Source organism: Hevea brasiliensis, chromosome 1 (genome assembly GCF_030052815.1).
Source record: "Hevea brasiliensis isolate MT/VB/25A 57/8 chromosome 1, ASM3005281v1, whole genome shotgun sequence".
NCBI lineage: Eukaryota > Viridiplantae > Streptophyta > Magnoliopsida > Malpighiales > Euphorbiaceae > Hevea > Hevea brasiliensis.
Window position 1 is genome coordinate 73751804 of NC_079493.1, and position 13972 is coordinate 73765775.

General features: G+C 31.7%; 2 protein-coding genes across 4 annotated transcripts; one reads left to right on the forward strand and one right to left on the reverse strand.

Annotated features, from left to right (window-relative positions):
• The first annotated feature begins 458 nt into the window (after nt 1-458).
• LOC110639942 (large ribosomal RNA subunit accumulation protein YCED homolog 2, chloroplastic) lies at nt 459-2825 on the forward strand. The gene is made up of 7 exons (XM_021791076.2): nt 459-668; nt 916-1095; nt 1560-1649; nt 1740-1829; nt 1913-1993; nt 2193-2238; nt 2639-2825. Exons 1-7 carry the CDS (start codon nt 522-524, stop codon nt 2728-2730), a joined length of 726 nt encoding a protein of 241 aa, XP_021646768.2. The 5' UTR covers nt 459-521; the 3' UTR covers nt 2731-2825.
• A 708-nt stretch (nt 2826-3533) lies between these two features.
• Nucleotides 3534-13220, reverse strand: LOC110639916 (protein NUCLEOLAR COMPLEX ASSOCIATED 4). 3 transcript variants are annotated; one of them, XM_021791050.2, is made up of 15 exons: nt 12660-13220; nt 12481-12573; nt 12287-12414; nt 12055-12116; nt 11918-11969; nt 10937-11037; nt 10609-10655; nt 10356-10457; nt 7919-7977; nt 7666-7840; nt 6972-7145; nt 6275-6434; nt 5530-5587; nt 5340-5445; nt 3534-3955 (listed from the first exon to the last, which is right to left on the reverse strand). In XM_021791050.2, exons 1-15 carry the CDS (start codon nt 13011-13013, stop codon nt 3794-3796), a joined length of 1833 nt encoding a protein of 610 aa, XP_021646742.1. In that variant the 5' UTR covers nt 13014-13220; the 3' UTR covers nt 3534-3793. The 3 variants fall into 3 exon arrangements, with proteins under 3 accessions (XP_021646742.1, XP_058001689.1, XP_058001693.1); XM_058145706.1 differs by having other exon boundaries at nt 10606-10655; XM_058145710.1 differs by having other exon boundaries at nt 10606-10655; nt 12341-12414; nt 12660-13219.
• Between the last annotated feature and the right edge of the window lie 752 nt (nt 13221-13972).

Genomic DNA, 13972 nt, shown 5'->3' on the forward strand with positions numbered 1-13972 from the left:
TTTAATTAAGAAAAGATTTAACTTGTTTTTGGTATTCCGATTCAATAATCTAACAATCAGGAATGAGGATGCTTTTAGGTACTGTAAGATGCTTATCTAATGGCCTAAATTCTCTAAGAATGGTATACTGTATTGTGAGATTCCACTTTAATTGACCTAAATAATTTTCATGTAATAAATTATCGAGCTTAAAGTTACTAACCCTGGTCAATATATGGTAATTGAGTAAGGGTTATATAAACCCTTTTTTATTATGTGGGACACTTCCCACCAAGCGGTGGGATTTTACAAGAAATATTTTTAAAATGCCCAAATAGATATTTTCCATCCTATGGTGACATTTAGGCTGGGGAAATGTGGCTACTAAAAATCAGTAAAGAAAAGCAATGTGGACCCAAAGGAAAATATCCCTTCTCCTCCCGCTGCCAATGAATTCTTCGGATAAGCTTTATAGCCATCATATATGTACTTCTAGTGTGCGTGTCTGAGAGAGAGAGAGAGAGAGAGAGAGAGAGAGAGGGATGGAGATGGCTGAAGCTGGGCATTTGGCATCAGGCAGAAGCATCAAAAGCATTCTCAGCTGGCATCCAACAAACAGAAGATCCCACAAGTTGCTGTGTCATGCTTCAAAAACCATTGCTGTTCCAAGGAGAAAAGACATGTCGGTGGTAATACTCTCGACACTATTGTATTAATTTTGTCCACATGATTTATAAATTAACTTCCATTATTACACAATCAGCATAATATATAGCTTCTGCCTAATTTAGAGATGAGAATGAAAAGATTGGAATGCAGAAGGAGAAATGAACGGAAAGAAGAGATCATAGATTATATAAGTAATATCTGGAATATAATGGTATACAAAAATGCCATTTCTTTGCATTTATTATTGTAGGCTTACTTTTATTACAGATAGCAAAAAAGGGTTGCAAAACGTCCCGTCGTTTGATAACAATATCAACAGGAGATGGAAGATGGCATGGAAAATGGACTTCCCAATACCTATTCTCCCTTCAGGAACTACAGTTGGAAGATTTGATTGAAGATGAACAAAGAGATACTGAGGTTTCTATCAATCTTTGCGTCCAAAAGGTCATTCGCACTCTTATTATTATTATTATTATTATTATTATTATTATTATTATTATTATTATTATTATAGTATTTACAGAAAAGATATCATTGGGTGAAATCTATATTAGACCTACCACCATCAATGATTATAATCATTGTACATACATTAATTTTATAATATGATTTTTTTAGCTATTATGCAATGAGATTAAATTTCCTCTTAAGGATACTCTTCTACATTGACCTGGTGTATTAATAATAAATAATTTTGAAATGCTTATTAGCCAAGTTGAATCCTGATTAAAATTTTTCATTTTTGTTAATTGGATTAATTTTTTAGATATATATATATTTTTTTAATGAGTTATTTTATTAATATAAAATGAAATCAATTCAATTTTAAAATAAAAAGACTTTCACTATTTTTTTAAAATAGAGTTTCTCTAATTAATAATTAATTTTTTTGTCTTTTATTCTAGCAGCGTGCCAGCTTTGGCTTCTCAGTGGATGGAAGGATCATCACATCCTTCACCGGAAAATGTAGCAACTGCTCTTCTCCATATTGTAAAGAGGTTTTGTTATCTGACAACTCCCGTTACTACACACATGTTTATAGCTTGTTTTATAATAGTGTAGTTCATGTTTCTAATTTTTCATGTCAGATTGATACCAAATTTAATGTCTGGGTTCTACCATGCAATAGTGATAAAGGTGAAATAACACTACCAGAAATTGGCGGCGACGATCCATCATTAAGTCTCTAAACTCTGCATTCTCTCTCTCTCTCATCTCGAGCTTGAAAATAACTCAGCTGGTTGTTCGTTGATTTGTGCAGGTTATCTATGTGAAGCCAGGTTATGAATCTAATCTTGATCCATTAATACAAGACACAATTAGGCTTACCACGTCTGTCAAAGTACGTATCAATTTTGTATGTATATATAGAATTGGCTCCATTAAACTGTAACTTAAAATCACAGTGCTGAAAATGATTTAATAATATTAAATTAAAGCTCACTGATTAAAAAAAATGTATTTTTAATAATGCATTGCACATAGTATGCCCACAACAAACGCTCACCTAAGTTCTTTTTACACGTATATGTATTCTACAGGATACATGCTTGGAGTCCTGTGACAGATCTGAACCGACATTGCAATGTAAGTTCTCCGAAGAGATCTGCAAGGCATCTTTTCCTAAGAAAAAAATTGGCATTCATTCTTATTCACAACTTTAATTATTACATTTTTCTTAATATAATCTTACTCCTATTTGAAACTAGAATTTTATAAAAAATCAATTCAATTGATTTTTTTTTTCAATTTTTATATTTAAAAACTTATCATGTAAAAGAATTTAGATCTTTTTAACCGTAAAAAAAATAATTTTAAAAGAAATAAAAATAATATAAAAATAGTATAACTGTGTAAAAATTGAATTAATTTCTTTTTAACAAGATTTTTTTTTTTTTTTTTTTTTTTGTTACAATCGAAACCTTAGAGTAACTTCCAATTGTTAATTAGTTACCAATCATACCTTTTTCTGTTTCTTGCTTCTCAGTTCCCACAGAAATTGTCGGACGAAATGTAGCTTCCATCTATAAGAGGTGGTCTAGACTCTTAGAGCTGAAGCAAAAATCTTTGCCTTTGTGAGAATTCCACTTGTATTTGTATATATATAGAATATATATTTTTTTAACCCTCGACAATTTCTAATATCTCAATCCATCTCAAACAATTCAATCTCAGCTTTGGTTACTTCATAAGATGAAATTGAAGAAGAATTTGACGATAGTTTTTATACAAATGTTGGCTTAAATCATTATTGTTTTGACAATGAAAGGAAGTTTTCACAAACGCGTCAAAGCTTCACAACTCCATTCCAACACAGAAAATATAACCAAATATGCACACAGAAAAATATATAACCAAATATACATACTCCAATAACCCCATAACCTGAAAAAATAAAATAAAATAAAATAAAAAAATAAACAGTGGATAGCACCAGAGGCATTAAATTAAAGCGTAAGAATTAAATTAAAGCCTCATTAAAGCCCCGTTTGCAACTTTATGAAAAAATTTATTTTATTTGTAAATAAATTATAATAAAATTTATTATAAATAAATTTTTTTATTTGATATACTTTATACTAAATGTAAAATTTATTTTAAATAAAATAAATTTTATATTTAAAATAAATAAAATAAAATAATATATAATAAAAAAATAATTTTATCATTTAAAATATATAAAATTTTAAATTTAAAATTTATTTATGAATTCTATTAATTTTTGATAACATTTAATTTAATCATAAATTTCATGCAATTAATTATTAAAAATTTTAAATAAATTTTTATTTAAATCAATCAATAAAATTTTATGTTTATAAATAAATTTTATAAAATTTTATAAAATTCATTTATACAAAATAGTATTAAAAGAAACTAGATTGAACATATCAAAATTTGCTCAATGCTATAATAGCACGAATCAATACACCAGCTAAACGTAATGTACAGTAATACCATGATACCTAACATTAAAGGTAACGTGAAATTGACGCAGAAGACTTCTAAAGTACCAATTATTTCAAAACAAAAGAATTAATACAAAATTGTTGATAGATGCAGACAATTACTTGGGCTTTCCCAAAATTATATAATTTTTTTTTTTGCGTTGACTGTTAATAGCATCAAGAGTTCATGTGTGCTACATCCGTTGTCGTTTTGCTGGACTGCAACCATTTTCTTCAGATTTGCTTCCCTTGCTTTCTTCATATTTGAATGTCCAACCAGTAAAATCATCCGAGAACAAAAGAGAAGGTGTTGCTTTATAAAATGCCAGCGGGACCTGTTTCACTCTTCGTCTCAGCTGCAATTTAGTCACCAAGCACAACCAAATGAATCACATTAAAAAAATTCTAAAGAAATTAAAAACAGCCTTATCTCTTTATAATAACAGGAACAAAATCAGCAACTCCTTAACACTACTATATCTCATCTTACAAAATGAACCACCCACAGTATTTGACATAATCTTAAATCTCAATTTGCAGCTTTTATTTAGGATGACAAATAGAAGTACAGACAAGAAAAATTATAGGCTAGTAGCTATTGTCGTCCCTAATGCTACAACAGATTAATTTGTGAAGAAACAACATACTTGGGCCTAGTTTAGTTGTGGAAAACAATACATGTTCTCCAGAAAATTATTCAAAGAAAATTGAAATGGAGTTTGGTGTTCAATTATCCAAATTTTCCATATGGAAAACTAGAAAGCAATATCAAAAAATTTCTTAAATTTACACTTACCATTGGAAACCTACTTTATAGTGTTTTCTAAACTTCCTCTTATTCTCATGAGGAGCCGCCTGTCAATGGAAAAAGAAAACACACATGTTTTCTCTTCTTCATTGCTTTGTTGCTAGGTTCAAACCCCAGCAACAACTTTTTTTCAAGTTTCATTTTTGTGCATGTCTTAAAGGTTATTATCTCATGTACATCAAGCATTGGATGATAGACTAGTTGGACACAAAATAATTTTACACTTTGTTGCTGGATTCGGATTAAAACAGCTTTTTTTTTCCTATTTTTATTTTATTTTTTTATTTCTTCAATTAATTCTGCGTTTTAAGATTGTTTAAACTAAGATATAAGAAAGCTATTTTTCCAAATATAATGATGACTTCAGACTTAACTAAAGCTATCCTTCATATTTTTATTTTTTCTCAATAACTTGCTCAATAATATATTAAATTTTTGTTAATGTTAATATATTACAGTAAATAATTTTAGGACTAAAAAATATTTGAGTAAAATATTAATTACATTATATTTACATTGAAATGCTAAATTATTTATAGGCTCACATTTAAATCATTAGTATAAAATAAAAATTAAAAGTTATTTAGCAAAAAGAGAAGAATATTTACAAAGCGAAAATGTAGGACTAATGAAAAATGTGAGTTAAATGAACATGTGTTCTAGTTTTCCAATTTCTTGGAAAACGAAAAATAGATCCGCAACTAAACAAGGTCCTAACATTCCTCAAAAATTTTAAGATACTCAAATTTTGGTTTAGTGATAGTAGGACGTTTCTAATGACAGATCTCCCGAGGTAAGTTAAACTTGACTGAATTAATTGGACAAAAATAAAATAAAATAAAATAAAAAGAGCACATTAATTCTTATTTCGCGTTCACACATGATAAAACTAATTATTTTCTTCAAAATAACAGAGAAATTGATAATATTACCTCCTCTCCAAATATTGTGCTATATGAACTAGAGCTAAAATCCTTAATGTTGACTTCAGTAGTTTTGTCTCTGATAGTCAAGTCATTCTTGAGTGAGTCTACAAACCTAATTGAGAAGAAAACAGAACATCAGGAGGCACACATGAATGTAGTTTGCCCGATTATCATGCATAAATGATAAAATAGTTACCTTGAAACAGGTGGGCAGTAGTGGTGGCGAAGGGTATCGATTTCCCATAAAGAACTTTCTGTTTGAAGATCAGTGTTAATACATAGGGTTTTGAGAAGTTTTTTCCCCATTCCTCTCAATTGTACATATATATTTGGAAATGCACAAGTTTCAAGTATAATAAAATATAAGAACAGGAGGGGATCGAATAATGTTCTAAAAAAATAACTGATATAACAGGTTATTCTAGATATGTGAGATATTGAATCCAGTCCAACACATAATTATGTAGCAACTAGATGTGCCTCAGGGCGTCCACTTGAATGTGGTGTGGAAGATCAAATGGATCGCAGTCCTCAATGTTAATTAAACTAATGTCTACCATGCTGAATTTAAGATGTTTTATCATGATGAGACAACATCAAAAGTGGAAAATTGCTTGTAATCTTTGTCTCTGATTTTGAAGAATTACTAAGAGAAGAATATCAGACTCAATATGCATATAAGTTTTATATTGAAGAAATTGTCTACCCAGTCCATTGGCATTGCCGGCACTAGGTATTTACCAAGCAAGCCGATTAATTGAAAAAAAAGTTTCATATGAATGCAATCCAACAAAGTCTACATCTTTGTTTAAAAATATATATATAAATAAATAAAAGAAGCCTATGTCATACTACATTGGGTTGCTTTAGGGCAGTTTATTGCAAATGACTGGACTTGGTATGAACAAAGGAATTTCAAACAAACTGGATACAGTACTTACTCAATGCATTAGACTTTGCAGGGTTGCTTTCCTCGTTGTTAAAATGATCAACACAAAGATTTTCAGCAGAAGTACCACTCCCTGTTCTGGAATCATTTGCATTGCGAGCATTCTCCCCTTTTACATCTGAATTATCGGCTGCATTTTCATTATCATTTTCCTGGGAAGAAGAAAAAGAAAAGAGAGAAATATATATAAGCTTCTGAAATTTCATCTTCCAAATCAGATGTTATTTTCCCATACCATATTCCATTCAGCTGACAACTATCCTCAAACTAGATCACATTCAATCATGATCATTTAAATGAAGTTCGTACCTAAAACCCATCATGAACTTGTCAAATGCTTTTTTTTTTTTTTTGAAGAAAACCATATGAAGTCATCCTCTCTTCAAGTAAATAAAGAAAATGTGCAGACACTCTTTAAATTATCTAATCAATCAACATGATAGTATAGTATTAAGGTTTATAAAAAGAGGAAAAACAAAACAAAACAAAACAACCCTTGCTATAGATGAGGGGAATTAAGACTTTAGTTTTGTAGCAATGCACTAAATTAACCATCAATAAGGGGAAGGAAAATGTATAAGGAACAGCAGATTTCAAAGTTCAGAGTTCAGACTTTCAAAAGCCTACTCAAACACATAAACAAACAGATTGTTTAAGATGCTATTTACAATATAATGCCGTAATGTTACCCGGTGCACCAAACAGTTGATTGACGGATGTCTCCGAAGGAGATTGTGAATCAATGCAATAATAACCACTGCTCCAGAAGGAGGAACTGAAAGTGACAGTCTGCTCAATTTCTTAGTAAAAGCCGCAGCCAAATATGCTGGAAGAAGTGTTGACTTTAGGCAAGTGTCAAGAAGCTGGATAAAGATAATTGCATGTCAATGAAAATGCTTTTAAAGAAACCTATGTCAGCACATTACAGTTTCATTTGAATCCCTCGTCAGTTGATAAGTTCAAATTACTTGTCTTAGTGTGCGTAGCACCTACCCACTTTAAGACCATGAAAATGCATACCAAAATCCATCTGTCCTTACTGTTATTATTTGAACAGGAAAACTGCCATAACAATCACTTCCATGTCACCTTAGGTTAAACAAACCTCAAAGCATGAAAGATTTAAGTATGCATGATAGGAAGCTCAATGAAGTTGATTATCAAACTGAATGACCAAATGTATAACTAGATTGGCACATATTAACATATGCAAAGTTTTGCCATATTGAGTGATGGATCGATTAGCATATTGAAGGCGTACTTTCAGTTTTTCAGTTTGTTTTGCTTTATTTTATCGTATCACTAAAAATAAAAACTGACTAATCATTCAAAGCTCAACACTACAGTTTATATATATATATATATATATATATTCAGCATTACCTGAAAAAATTTTGCCCTATGTTTCGCCATAAATACAGAAGGTAACAATAGCGCATATAGTTTTTCATAGAAGTTGGGATACTCTAAGCCATGCTGAGTCATGAGGATGAAGAGGCTGCTAAGGGCCATTACACTGACAACTCCACCAATATCATATGATCTTGTTAAGAAGTCGCTGCATATTGTTATGTACTAATCAGAACTCTTCATATAAGATATCCTTGAGGAGAAAGCAAATGGTATAATAGCATACCATAACATGATCGGATTAGAGATATAAGGAATGACTGCCTGATGGAGAGAAATTAGAACCTGAGAATAAATCAATCAGGTGAGAAGACTATAATGTCAAACATATTTTATGGTAACAAATTGTCCAAGTGAGCAAACGCCCATACAAGCAATAAATTTAAATATAAGTATAGTGGCAAAAGGCTCATTAATGTACAAAGTGGCCTTGAGGCCTAGGTGCCAGGTGTAGGCACACCCGACTAACACGAGGCACATCAAAAATAAAATAAGACATATAATCCTAAATAATACTAAAATGCAAGCTCCATTAATAACTATAATAAATATAGCAAAACATTTAAAGTTTTAGCACTAAGTTGTTGATATCCAAAATAACATAAAAATAGAGATGCTTAAAAGTGCAAATCTAAATCCTAGCAAAAGCGCTAGGCACTCTTAAGGAGAGAAGGTCCTCCATTGCCTGAGACGCTAGGCGCTCGCCTAGGCACTTCCCTAAGCGAATTGAGGCGCTAATTTATTCTAAAATAATAAGAAATTAAATATACAATTAAAAAATTCTAACATATCACACAATCAATAAATTGTCAAATCTCATATTCATATTTCATAATATATTAAATGTTTTAAACTTTAATATCAAAAACATTCCTCTAATAACACAAAATGTCAAAGCAAAAACCATAAAACACATAATATAATTTAAAACTCTAGATGCATTATACAATTTCATTCATTATTTCATGCAAACTCAAAATTCTAATTCTCTAATCATCGTGTGTATGCCAAAATGTGAAAACAAATTAGGCTAGATTTTTTCCGTCCAAACTTTTCTTTAAAAAAATATATATATATATCTTGCCTTTTTCTCGCCTAGGGGTGCCTAGTGACGCCTTGCCTGGAGGCTTCTAGGCGAGGTGCCTAGATTTCCCCTCACCCAAGCGCCTCTTGACAATACTAAATCCTACAATCTACAAAATTAATTACTAAATTGCAACGAAACCTAAAACAACTAAAGGACTACTACTCAATCCTCATCAAGAAACATGGTCTCCATGTCCATCTCCATCATCATCTCTAAAACTTCCAAAGTTCTCTTCTTCTTCATCCACATTATACTCATCTCTTCTTCGTCATCAAGACTAATCAATCTCTTCTTCATCCTCATCTCCAAGAATTAGATGAGTATTGGTTCTCAAGTTAGAAGACGATGCTTTTGCCATTTCCTTAGGCCTAACACTTAGAGCGGATGTAGGCAGAACATTTTGTCTCTTGTTGCTGTAGCACTACAGACATTCTGTTTAACCCTAATAGCTTTAGCAACAGCACCCCAAGTTAAATTATCATCATCAAACACAACTTCATTCTCATCATCCAAAAGGAACTTGATTTGGTAAACCCAATCTTGCTTATTCTGTTTAGAGAATAAAATAAAAATCCTAAGCTTTTGATATTCAATTTGATCTTCAAGTCTGTTGTTTCTATTTTTTTTTCCTTAATTGCTTGTGTGATTTGGTGTGGATGAGCCTATGGTCAGCCAACTTATAAAGTAGATCGAATGATGTTCATTTGATCTTCATAATATTAAAAAAATAAAAAAGAAAAAACACTAATGTGTTGAAGGCCAGCCTAGGCACAAGCCCCGACAATCTGAGGTGCGTTTCTTAGCCAAAAGGCACACACCTGAGTGACAGCACCTGCCTTTGGGTGCTAGAGGCACTAGGCTTTGAGCTTGTTGTGCCTGGAGCCTGAGCCTTTGACAACTACACACAAGTGTTGAATGGTCAGTAATAAAAGCTCAGATTAGAAAGCAATAATGGAAAAGATAAGCTACCATAAAAAGATATGACTACCAAGCATTCACTCAATACATGTTAAGATGAGATGAGTGAAGCACCATGCATGAAGCAAAAGAAAACTTTCCATGTGAGATGAAAGGACAGTCAGAAGTAAGCAAAGTCTCGTTAGAAAAGTAATGATGATAGCAAAAAGAAAATAATGAAAACATCACCACAAAGAAGAAAGGTCCTAAAGATTGGCCCCCGGGCATGTGAACTTTGATTGATGGAGTTTATGAGATATGACTGCTCAGTTAGAAGGTGCATTAGGTCAAAACAAGCCGCCAAATACAGCAAGATTCTTGGCAAGCTCAAACCATGAAGCAAGAGCCCAAGTAGTTTTTCTTGGAGAACTAATGCTATCCATTAGGGCTTCTGTTTTTAAGTATAAAGTAATATCAAGTTTTTAGCATACTAAATTAATAAGCCATTAGATTAAGTTTTATACAGTACATAAATAACACTGCAATATCCCAACAAAAAAATTAATTAGCATTTAAGAAATTAAGAGCACTTCATTAAAATTCAAGCATGGGGACAAAAAGTAGAAAATATACAAGCCAAGACCCAACAATTCAACCCTGCCACAACATATCACCTTACCTCTTTGTATATATCAACTGGAAGTGGTAACCTAAGAAATGAAATCCATGCCTTGGTAAACTTTAATTTCATCTTTTTGCTTATATTGGCAGCAGATAAACCCTGAACAGATTGCAGGCACAAAAAGCTAAATAAACAGAATATACATGAAAAGGCACAATGCAGCTTCTAGCAGATTCATTAACAAAAAGGAGAACTTGTAAATGAAAATGAAATAGAATATCTGCAAAAATAAGAAGTGATAGCTTACATTATTATTATTATTCTGTGCCTCAGTCTCGCCTTTTTTGGATAAGAATTCTGGGAAGTGCAGAAATTATTAGATCTCAAATTATATCTATCAAGCAAAGCAGAAAGTTTGTAAAGTGAAGACGTTAAGTGGCAAGAAAGTTGTTCAAGATCTTTTTAAGCTTCTGAAATCATAAATTAGCTCCGATGCTATAATTAGGTTGACTAATTTGCATATGTACTTTTCATGGGGAGGATTGCATTTTGCATGTGTGAATGTGCATATATGCATGAATAAAATTAACCTAAAACAGCTGAAAAAAATTAATATTTTAGTCCCCCCAGGCAATCACCTGAGCCACTCCACATCTCATAATCAGAATTCTCTTTTGCAACTTCTAGTGGGGGAACGTGTGACATAATATAATGTATCTTGTGAATACAGAGATCCATGCTGCAATAAAACAATAATAATTAAAATAAATACACCTCAAGCAATTTTTATTATTTAGAACATAAGAAAAGAAAGAGGAAAGATAAAGCTACAGTCAAGTGGCATACTAGAGTTTAAGCAAATCATAGCAACAACTGTCAGCACCACATGTGATGTAGAACAATAACAAGAACAAAGAACCAATCCATGCAAAGAGAACTAATTCTCAAAATATTATTGAGCTCATAAAATTGTAATAGAAAATCTGAAAAATAATGAAAAAAAAACTAGGCCTATGTATAGTGTTTGTATAACCCTAAATATCTAATCACAATTTAAGGATGCCAATCTATTTAGGAATTAAGAATCCCAATAAAATTAGGAGCCCTAATCCAATTAGGAATATACAATCACAAATCCCTACAAATTCCTATTGGTATATTTCTTCCCAAAATAAGTTTGTGGTCTCCTAAAATCCTAGGATTGGAGACTGATCTGCGCCAACATGTCAATTATCTAAAATATTGGCCACATATACACAGCAACTAAAAAAGTAATTCAACCTTTTCTACATCACCTTTTTGTACAATGCCCAAAATACATCAAAGAGGCCAAAATGAATGATGGATGTTATTGAATACAGACAGTAAAAGATGAGTCAAAAAAATCCTATTAGACATGGAAGAACTAGTTGCTGGTCTTACTAATTCTCAATTCTGAAGAAATAACTTGAATACTTGATGCATTATTATTGTAATAATCTAGCTGTAGATTCACTTATAGAATTGAGACTAAAGCAGAAAAACATTTAAATAAAAAGTCTTCTTGAAAAAGCATTAGAGGAAGAAATAAGTAAAATAAATAAATAAATAAAGCTCTTTGGCAATTAGGCCATTCCAACCTGGCCCTAGAATGACTTTCATCATCTCCATCAGCAGTCTTAGTCTTGTCATCTGGCAGGGGGAAATATCAATCAGACAAAACTGGTACCACGAATTGGGTTTCATGAAGAGCATGGCCAAAAAAAAAAAAAAATACCAGGGTTGTCCTTTGACTCCAAAGTTTTTGCAAGCTTTGCAAGGCTAATGTGGGTAAAATAACTGTTCCAAACACAATGAAACAAGAAAAAAAACAGTAACAAAAGAAGTTAAATAACCAGAATCTCATGCTATCTAAAATGGTACCAAATGTCAAAGAAGCAACTCTAACTATTAGTTTAGGAAAACCCAAATATCAACCCTCATCCAAACCCAGAAAAGAAAATCAATACCATTGAAATCCATAACAATTTCCGTCAAAATGACCCACAATGACCTGAACATACCGGACATCAATGTACTTGAAATATTTGGATAAAAGCAAGTCTAAAACAAGATCAACTGGTGTCGAAGAGTGAAGCTGCAAGCAAAAGGGATTATCAACAGCTGATCAAAATACATAATCTAAGGCAAGTAATAAACTTACAATGGTATGAAGTAATCTGTGATATAAAGCCGAATGAAATCTTCCCCCATTCCCCACTTTCACGAATTCCATAAGCGAATCTAACACGAATTGCTTCATTTCCAAAGCAAATTTCAAATTAGTATCAGCATCAAAAAAAAATTAAAATTTATAAAATTTTTTAAAAACAAAAAACTCACTCGTAAAGCTTCATCGGCTTGCTCTGAGAAAAGAAGATCGATAAGCAACCTGACCAAGTCATCGAACTTAGAGCGAAGCCAAGTCCTATAAATAAGCTCAGCGTCATCTTCCTCCGACGTCTTTTTGGTATTCTTCAAAGAATAAGATGAGAGGGAGGGGAGGAGAGTAGTGAAGAAGGACTGAAGAGAGAGAAGAGACTCGAGAACGTATTGAGGAGGAAAGTTTGGGGAGACGAAGGTGAGAAGGAGAGGAAGATTGTTGACGTAAGTCCTTGAAGAGAGGAGCTGCTGGCCTAGGGTTTTCACCTCCTTCAGTGTGTGTTTAGCTTTCGATTTCTTCTTCTCTGACGCCATTGTTCTCTGGGTTTGGAGGGAAACGAATGCCGCTTGTTAGTGAAATTTTGTTGGGTTTTAGGTTTCTCCAATGGGGTTTCTGCGCTTGTCGCTTCCGTTTGGCTGCAACAGGAATTTAAGCTTTCTCTACTGACGAGGATTTCTCTTACTAGGACTGGATATCCGGCTCTGGAGCTTATAGCGTCTATGTAATCATTTTTTCAGCGTCGCCCGATTTGAGCTGGGTCTTAATGGCTTTGTTCAGCCCAATTTGATTGATACAATATAAATAAAAAAAAAATTATATTTTAAAAAAATTCAAATTAAATTAAATTTTTAATAAAAAAATATGAAATATGCATAGAAATATATTTATATATATTAATAATAAAAACTGAGTCTTACTTTTAAATATGTTTTGTTTGAAACCCATTATATATCAATATCTAAAAGGGTATAAATTTTTAATAAATTTTTGTTTGATATTTTACGTCAAATATAGCTAAGTAATTTAAATTAACACCATCTCATTTTACATTCAATGTGCACTGCATGCACTTTCTAACAACTATATTCTTAATTAACTTTATCCATTATTGTGTTGTCAATGTTTATTTTAATATCTACATCTTTATCACACTCATCTTTGTGGGTATATTATATTTTATATGTTTTACATTCATTCTCAAACAAAAATAACTAGTATAACTGCTATAAAACTTCCCTTTCATTTTGTTAAGAATATTATAATAGTTGCATAGCTGTTAGTTATGTGTGCCCTAGAGTATGCACTAATCTTGTAACTTGTAAATAACATTGTAAATATTTTAATGGCAATAAAAATTTCATTTAAATGTTGTATATGTATAATATCATATTTATTTGAAATTGTCCATTAACAATATATTATATATTCTATTCTTATGAGATAAGAATATGAGTGACAGAACATATGGGACATTTGCTATAAATCAGAGTTC

Bases quoted from the DNA above. Each gene is read 5' to 3' on its own strand.
- LOC110639942 (XM_021791076.2), top strand. From the start codon at position 522: ATGGAGATGGCTGAAGCTGGGCATTTGGCATCAGGCAGAAGCATCAAA. The intron at 1,650-1,739 runs GTTTTGTTATCT...TTTTCATGTCAG, and splicing joins CTTCTCCATATTGTAAAGAG to ATTGATACCAAATTTAATGT. The intron at 2,239-2,638 runs GTAAGTTCTCCG...CTTGCTTCTCAG, and splicing joins ATCTGAACCGACATTGCAAT to TTCCCACAGAAATTGTCGGA.
- LOC110639916 (XM_058145706.1), bottom strand. From the start codon at position 13,013: ATGGCGTCAGAGAAGAAGAAATCGAAAGCTAAACACACACTGAAGGAG. The intron at 7,146-7,665 runs GTAATGCTGAAT...ATCTTTATCCAG, and splicing joins ATAGGGCAAAATTTTTTCAG to CTTCTTGACACTTGCCTAAA. The intron at 3,956-5,339 runs GTAATATTATCA...ACTAAATTGCAG, and splicing joins GCACAATATTTGGAGAGGAG to CTGAGACGAAGAGTGAAACA.